Genomic DNA, 8,851 nt, shown 5'->3' with positions numbered 1-8,851 from the left:
ACGTATCCATTATTTGACGCATATCTATCTTTTCCAAAGCAATTCTATATTCCTTTACAAAGATTTATTACATCTAATCATAATCTACCGATAGAAACTGGCCGCTGGGAGAACCTACCACGATGTGAGAGAACTTGCAATCTTTGTAAATCTTTTTTTTATTGCTGATGAATTTCATTACATATTTTACTGCAAAACACTCTGTGGAGCAAGAAAAATGTACTTACCATCTCTCATAACAAAATATCCAAGTATACCAAACTTTGTTAAATTATTTACAACCAAAGGCGCCAAAGAAATGGGCCGCGATTCGCTGTGCAGAGTTGCATACCTTGGACACGCCAGAAACCTATTATTATGGGTTCGCCCCGATTATGTTTCGAGGTTTGTCAGCACCATACCCGTGCTCATGGGTTTCACTGAAGTGGTAAACGTCTGAGACCTGCATCACTTCGGGATTTCCTCCCACATTAAGCTGACACGCCGCGATATAACTGGAATACTGTTAAAAGCGGCGTTAACCCGAACTCACTCACTCACTCAATGTGGGCTAACTGTTAAGACCAAGGGAAAACTGGCATTCTTTGTCTTCACCACATGGACGTCACAATACAAATGGTAAGGAAACTAAAATGCAGATACAGATAGGGTCATGTCCTTTCGACACACCCTAATGACCATCACCTTCCAGTGTATGTGATCAAATTAGTTGGCCGTACCCATTCTGAAAAGACGTGTGTCAACGTGTTTCTTCACTGCGGCATGGGCAAGTGGTGTACCCAAGTGGTTAAAGCGTTCGCTCGTCACGCCGAAGACCCTGGTTCGATTAATCACATGGGTACAATGTGTGAAGCGCATTTCTGGTGTCCCCGCCGTGATATTGCTGGAATATTGCTAAAGTAATGTAGTAATGAAATAACCCTAGTGACACCAGTGTAAACTTTACATGATCATGCCTTGTACGTCAACACCAAATCAAAAATGGCCTTGGGCATTGAGCACACATCGTGGGTATGACACTCTATCCACTACAGGTGCGGTCGGATAGCCTAGTGGTTAAAGCGTTAGCTCGTCACGTCAAAGACCCGGGTTCGATTTCCGACATGGGTACAAGGTGTCAAGCACATTTCTGGTGTCCCCCGCCGGGATATTGCTGCAATATTGCTAAAACGGCGTAATACCATACTCACTCACTCTATCCACTACACCAGAAGGCGAGACAATAAGACAGTATCATTAATTGACATCACGTGTCTAGGTATACTCCAAACGGACACCAAACTATAAGAAACTGCAATTAGACTTATAGTAATGCATTGATTAAATAGGTTACAGTATGTCCAAAGTGCACTTTATCTATTCTTTAATGTTCCACATGTTTTAGCTGTGTATGCTTGAATTTAAAAAAAACATACAATTTCATAAAAAAAATGTGTCGAATTGCAGAAAATATGTATAAGTTTCAAAAGGAGGTGGATTAATAGTGTTTTAAGCCCTTGTTCTTAAGTGGCCTTATGCACATCTAAGACGAGTTATCTCTCCTTATTAAAATGTCATTGTTGATAATTATAAAAATTGCATACGCGTTGTCTAATAAGAAAATATGTAACGAAATTCACAAAATAAATCATTATAAATGCTACTGCCGCTGAAGATACTGTTAAAGTAATTGATATGTAATGCATGCTAATCCCACGCATCTCACGAATGATCTGAATCCATCGATAACATTAGCACTTGAGCATTACGATAGCGTTCATCTCTGAAAAATAACTATGACCTTGTTTAGAGAGTAATCCTGGAGATAGTTCATGCTTTTAAATATATTTTTAAAAATGGAGAATATCATGAAATATAAATATTAATACCAAGTATTAGAACAAAGATAAGTGTTGACGTCAAACATTCTATGCAAGAAGGTCTGTGTGCGAAGGGCGTCATTCCTGATTTTGACACTTTAAGGAAGGTCGATTATTCATGTCAGTCTTATTGAATCGTTGATCATACAGTTGTGATTTACTTGACTTCAGTCATTGGTTGTGTGCCGGAGCTTCGACGGGGCTACTGGCATGCTGAAAACTGGCGTCACCTGCAGTGGCCAATTCGTAAATGCTTCACGGTCTGTGATAAGGAGACTATGGAACAGGTACCAACAAACCCAAAATGTTGATGATCGACCGTAAAGAGTGTCCCAGGTCAACGTCAAAAGTACAGAATAGAGTGTTCCGAAACCAGACTCTACGAAATCGTACGAGTTACGGGTCAGACAATAAGAAATCGTCTACGTCCAGCTTATCGTCATGCTCGACGGCCACGTGTTGTGCCAACACAGTAGGCCGCCGACCTTCGTTGGCTGAACTTGGCCAGGCGCTGCACGAGGAGTAGTACAGACACCCTGAAGTCGCCAGTGGGAGACTCATACGCAGTATGACTCGTCGAGTGAATGAATGTTTGACAAATCGTGGCGGTATTTTGCACAAGTGTACTGATCCAAAAACGTCAACTTGAAATTCCCCATGTTACCCTTATTTTGCTTCGAGCCCGTTGGCGGTCATACGATCTACTGTCTTACTTCACTGCCGGTTGTAAGGTGTTCCCACTTCGTTCATTATTATCATAAAACTACCACTAGAAAGTAATTTCTCTTACAATTGTGTAAATTGTAAGTTATTTCCAAGTATCCCCAGCCTTTAGAGTACATAAAACGTCAACGCCAGAGAATAACCAGTCTCGATTATCTACCAAAATACATCCCGTTTGGCGTAAAAGGCAAATTAGTGGTTAAAATTACATGAATAGAAAACGGAGAATCAGTCATGATACCAGGTGGATGTTCTGCTCTGCAGCCGTATCAAGTTGAATCGATGTTCTTTCAAATTGGTTGATGTATCATCCTTCGAGAAAATAAAACTTGATTTCGGATCCTGAACATTCTTGGGAATGGTGTAGGATGCATGACTGAGGGAATTCTGGGGAATTTTGTTGGTAGGTTAGAGATTCAGAGGAAGAGCCACCCATTGGTTTTTTTAACCCACACTTACCACTATAAACATTGAAGAACCCTTTCACACGTGACACATTAACATACACACGTGTGCATGCTTGCAAATACACACTCATCGTTTCTGGTTCAGATAAAACAGTGGATGATATTATGAGTGCCTAGCAGAAGCGTCGTGGTTTGATAACACTCAGCAAGGTCACCGGGCATGAACATCCGATCCATTAAGTCGCCTCTTACACCAAGCATAGGTTGCTGGGTGTTGTTTGGCATTCTAGAAGTTCGAGAATAAATATCAAAACGTATAACGTACAACTTTATGGATAACAGCTTCTGACTCATTGCATACAGCGAAGTTTCGATGAAGATTCCTTCATCGTTACGAAGCTAGAGTGATACAGTTATCATGATAGCTGATAACGGTGTAGGGATCTACATCGAAACGTCGCAATAAATCAGAAGTTGTCATCCATAAAGTTGTACGTTGTGTTATGCTTCTTGGGTAAATATATTACTCAAAAAAAGTTAAGGATCACCCAATTCTTTCATATTGGTAATTTTAATCTGTCATGGCATGAGAGAATAACTATTGTAATATGGAAGAATCAGGTGATCCTTAACTTCTTTTGAGTAGTATATAACCAGGACTCCCCACAGTTTGCCATATGTTAAGAGGTGAGGTGAAATGGTGTTTAACGGCGCGTCCAAGATTATTGCACTTATATAGCGACGTGCATGTACGTGTGTGTGTGTGTGTGGCTGCTTGTACTACTCCGGACTGATGCCGATTTATAGTGCTAGCACACTGAGATACCATGCCGCAGTTTAACATGAATACCCAACTCAGACACAGTATACTGACTCCGAGCCGACCAGTCCTTGTTTTAGCCCCTTCATGCCGAGCGCCAGACTGGGTAACAACAAGTACCATCTTTTAACGTCTTTTTGGTATGACGCGGCCGGGCGGACGCTCTACCTCTAGACCACGGAGGCGGTCCATATGTTAAGAGTCACATGGGAACACAAGGTTAACCTTTATTGAGCTAAAGATTTAATTGCTGGAACCTGTTTGAGGAAAGAAATCGATCAGATAGAGATCGTGGGCTCTGCATTCCGCCGCCAGGATAGCATCGTGGTGGTGAAGCATCAGGTTGATGAAGGTGGTGGAGTGGAGGTTTTGGTCGTTCTGGATCATTCTGAGAACCTCATCCTAAAAATGTTGAACAAAGCAAATATCACATCCACAGCCACAATAATAGCAAAGTAAGTTGTACATGTAAATGAGTTGGTCGGTTTTTAGCAGATTTAAGCAACATCACGTCGGGGGACAACGGGAATGGAATTCACACATCGTGCCCAATGGGATTCGAACCTGGGCTTTCGGCATAACGATTGGACGCTATACCCACAACACCGCTCCGATGCCATTTTATAAGATAATTGTTTGTTTGTTTGTTGTTTAACGCCGCACTCAGCAATATTCCAGCTATATGACGGCGGTCTGTAAATAATCGATTCTGGACCAGACAATTCCGTGATTGACAAAATATGAGCATCGATCCACGCAACTGGGATACGATGACATACACCAACCAAGTCAGCGAGCCTGACCACCCGACCCCGTTAGTCGCCTCTTACGACAAGCATAGTCGCCTCTTGCAACAAGCATAGTCGTCTTTATAAGACATTGATGTTCCATATCCATGACGCATTATTTCAACCAGGAGTACAGTTACTTGTATCCCGTTGTGAGTCGGCGAGATATGGGAGGGACACCTACAACTTCCCTTACCAGCTGATCTGCAACCTGAGTGGCCATGTCAGTCCTTAGCTGCATTAACGGCAAGGCCGTCTTTATCATACTTTATGTTTCTGGTCAGCTGCCGATTAATTACTTTCCTTTACTTAATTTACTAATTAATTCGTACACGGGTACAATGTGTGAAGCCCATTTCTGGTGTACCCCGCCGTGATATTGCTGGGATATTGCTAAAAGCGGCGTAAATCCATATTCACTCACTCACCCTTACACAAGGCCAGACACTCGCTACAGCACTGCTCGCTTAGTATCGCTCTTTCTAAACTATAATCGCACATCAGGCACAAAGAATTCATATCTACGAGGGGCGTTGAATAACTTCAATATGAGACCAAGTCGCAGAATATATTTTGCACTTTTATTTTTCAATATAATCTTCATTCACCTCAATACACTTATTCCATTTGTCCTTCAAGCTTTTAATACCACTTTTATAGAAATCCGCAGATTGGCCCTCTAACCACGCCTCTGTGGCAGCCTTTATGTCCTCGTCATCCTTTGACACCAAGATTGAGATATCCGGTTAGGGATCCGGTGCCGGATACCCGGATTCCAGGAGGCATGTTTTCCAGTGAGGTGTCCAATGCCGGATACCACGGATCTGATATCCGGTAAGATATCTGCCACCGGATACCTGGATGCGTTTTGGGTAAGTGTCCGGAGGTATCCGGATACCGGAAACTGCATTTTTTTTGCTGTGGGAAGCGTCTTCCACGTTGGGCAGATTTCATTTGCCGGGACAGGAAATAGTCACTGGGGGCTAAGTCTGGGCTGTATGGTGGTATGGTGGGTGATTTAACTGTACAGCCCAACTGCAAAACTTATTGAACGCCCCTCGTACCTTGTCTAGGGTGATTATTCTATTGATTCCAATACACGACACCTCCCAATTGTTTATTGTTATGATATGATACCGACCGACAGCCGTCGACTCGCCACTTTCAAGCCACAATGGCCTGTGGGCCTAAATGGGGCGAGGGCCACTCACCTCGATCTGGTAACGTTCGTCCTTGTGTCGAAGTTTTTCATCTTGATCATCTGTCACATCCATGATGTAGCACTTGGAGGCGCTCCTCACAACGAAGGTGTACTGTTGTAGCAACAATACATGAGGAGATTACTGACTGTTGTAGCAATACGACATGGGGAGATTACTGACTGTTGTAGCAACAATACATGGGGAGATTACTGACTGTTGTAGCAATACGACATGAGGAGATTACTGACTGTTGTAGCAACACGACATGGGGAGATTACTGACTGTTGTAGCAACAATACATAGGGAGATTACTGACTGTTGTAGCAACACGACATGGGGAGATTACTGACTGTTGTTGCAACACGACATGGGGAGATTACTGACTGTTGTAGCAACACAACATGGGGAGATTACTGACTGTTGTAGCAACAATACATAGGGAGATTACTGACTGTTGTAGCAACACGACATGGGGAGATTACTGACTGTTGTTGCAACACGACATGCGGAGATTACTGACTGTTGTTGAAACACGACATGAGGAGATTACTGACTGTTGTAGCAACACGACATGGGGAGATTACTGACTGTTGTAGCAACACGACATGAGGAGATTACTGACTGTTGTAGCAACACGACATGGGGAGATTACTGACTGTTGTAGCAACAATACATAGGGAGATTACTGACTGTTGTAGCAACACGACATGGGGAGATTACTGACTGTTGTAGCAACACGACATGGGGAGATTACTGACTGTTGTAGCAACACGAGATGGGGAGTTTACTGACTGTTGTAGCAACACGACATGGGGAGATTACTGACTGTTGTACAACAATACATGGGGAGATTACTGACTGTTGTAGCAACACGACATGGGGAGATTACTGACTGTTGTAACAACACGACATGGGGAGTTTACTGACTGTTGTAGCAACACGACATGGGGAGATTACTGACTGTTGGTAAGAGCAACAAGACATTGAATACTTTAAATCTGTATGCCGAGTGTGAAAAGGTAAGTAACTGTTTTTTGATAATCTCCAAGTAGCACGTTACTTTCATTCATGTGGAATTTCATTTTGAAATGCAAGAAACCTGATCAACACACCCTTTACTGTTGCCTATTCCCTACATAATTCTAGATGCTGCAAATTGGGCCATGCTTGAAATTAAGATTTTCAAACTGTGCAATTTGGCTTATCATATTTTTAGCTGTTAGATGAATAGGCATAACACTTTACTTAAACTGGATTTAGCTAAGTTTGACTTCAACATTTTTTGCGTTTATGGGGGTAAAAACTTTAAAACAGGTGTGCTTACTGTGTAAATACAGTGTATTTCATCAATTAAACAAGCAAGGAAACACACAGCTATTTTGGTGGGTATTTGGGGCAATAAAATTATGGGAGGTTTTTTTTGTTTGTCCATGTAGTAAAGCGAGCGGGGACAAAAAGCTCATAATTATTATTACTGAATATACCACCGTGATGACATTTTGCTTTGTATGGAAGTATGAAAGACGAATGTAGCATAATGTACGTTTAACACATACCGTCAGCCATATATATTAGGTTATTTTTTATTTATCTCACGTTATGAGACTTACGTGTCGGATGTGATACTCGAAGCTGTAGCCATCGTGTCTGTCCACGTAACCCTCTGGGCGGAACGGATGGAAGTGGTGTTGGGCCTGAAGCGGACGTAAAATCATGTTACAACCACATTGAATCTCACCAAGTCTCAGTTCCTCACATCGCGGATTATTAAAATGATAATGGTGAGGTGAAATAGGATTTCATATCTTGTGTGTCGTTGTTTGTACTCTAACGGACTTAAGCCGGTATTGTGCTAGACCACTGAGATACCATGTCTCGGTACAACATGGATACCATACTAAGACTCTGTTTTGACTCTGAGTCGGTCAATCCTCTTTGTATTCCCCTTTTTGACGAGCGCAAGGAAGGGTAACAACAAATACCATATTTTAACGTCAGTTTGGCATTGCGCGGCATTGGGATCGAACCAGCGGCCTTCCGCTCTGCGGGCAGACGCTCCATCCACTACACCTCGGAGGCGGTCAATATCTGTTATAGGCAGCCTTGCAAAGCTGGTGCGTGTCGTTTTCGTTTGGTATATTTCTTGAGTAACGCCCCACTCGGCAATATTCCAGCTAGTATTCCTACTAAATTTATCAAGTTTGGACCAGACAATTCAGTGAGTGATATAGTGAGCAACTGTCCACGTCGTTGGGTGACACGCAGTCATCCAGGTCATTGATGAACAATTTAGCCTCCGACCAGCATAGGTTGCTGGGGATCTATTCTAATCCGATCCTTTTCCCTGGAATTGGAAGATACGATCTGGGTCTATCTTTCTCCCAGTGTTTAAGCGTATGTTGCTGATGTACCAAGGATCATTGTCGGTGCAGAGCTAGCAATCCAACCCTCGATCACCGGATCCTAGCATGTCAAAGGGACACAACTCTGCATAGCGATTTAGTGCACTCTCGACCACCCTGCCTTCTGTGACCATAGTGCTTCTAAGTTATAAGAATTAAATCAATTCAAGTGACCTGCAGAAGAAATTTAAATTGTTGAATACATATTATTTATAATTTATTGAAATCTATTGGAACTGATTTGCCTTACCACAACGAGGGCTAAGAGACCAGCGAGGATGACACACTTCATGTTGGGCAGATAGTCAGAAGGTATAAACGCAATGACAGGGAGCGTCCAGGCTTGCCCCACATAGAACGTCTATCTCGTACAGTATGACACAAATCACTGACGATTGATCTCAAACTATGTTTCACCACATGAAGCCACAAATATTTGCCATTTGTATAACAGAACAGGTTAAACATTCGACAGGTTAAGAAATCGAACCACCGACCTTCCACAGAAGCTCTGGGCAGAAACTCTATCCACTAGACCAAGGAGGCGTCCAATGTCGATTTGATTATTGTTCCTGTTCATAACATTAATTGTCCGAAATGCTGGATTTCCGGATAAACTGTGTCCGGACTATGGAGAAATACTGTTCTTT

The 8,851-nt window shown here is 42.5% G+C and overlaps 1 protein-coding gene across 1 annotated transcript; it reads right to left on the bottom strand.

The window, feature by feature from the left end:
- Positions 1-4,018: 4,018 nt before the first annotated feature.
- LOC139473255 (uncharacterized) lies at positions 4,019-8,555 on the bottom strand. Its single transcript, XM_071255792.1, has 4 exons — positions 8,452-8,555; positions 7,410-7,493; positions 5,809-5,910; positions 4,019-4,211 (listed from the first exon to the last, which is right to left on the bottom strand). The coding sequence occupies exons 1-4, from the start codon at positions 8,491-8,493 to the stop codon at positions 4,053-4,055; spliced, it is 387 nt and encodes a 128-aa protein (XP_071111893.1). The 5' UTR covers positions 8,494-8,555; the 3' UTR covers positions 4,019-4,052.
- Between the last annotated feature and the right edge of the window lie 296 nt (positions 8,556-8,851).

The sequence above is a fragment of the Haliotis cracherodii genome, unplaced genomic scaffold (genome assembly GCF_022045235.1).
Source record: "Haliotis cracherodii isolate W230 unplaced genomic scaffold, xgHalCrac1.p SCAF_27, whole genome shotgun sequence".
In the NCBI taxonomy this organism is placed as follows: Eukaryota; Metazoa; Mollusca; class Gastropoda; order Lepetellida; family Haliotidae; genus Haliotis; species Haliotis cracherodii.
The sequence above is the reverse complement of the archived record's forward strand: the minus strand, read 5'-3'. Positions and strand labels throughout refer to the sequence as shown.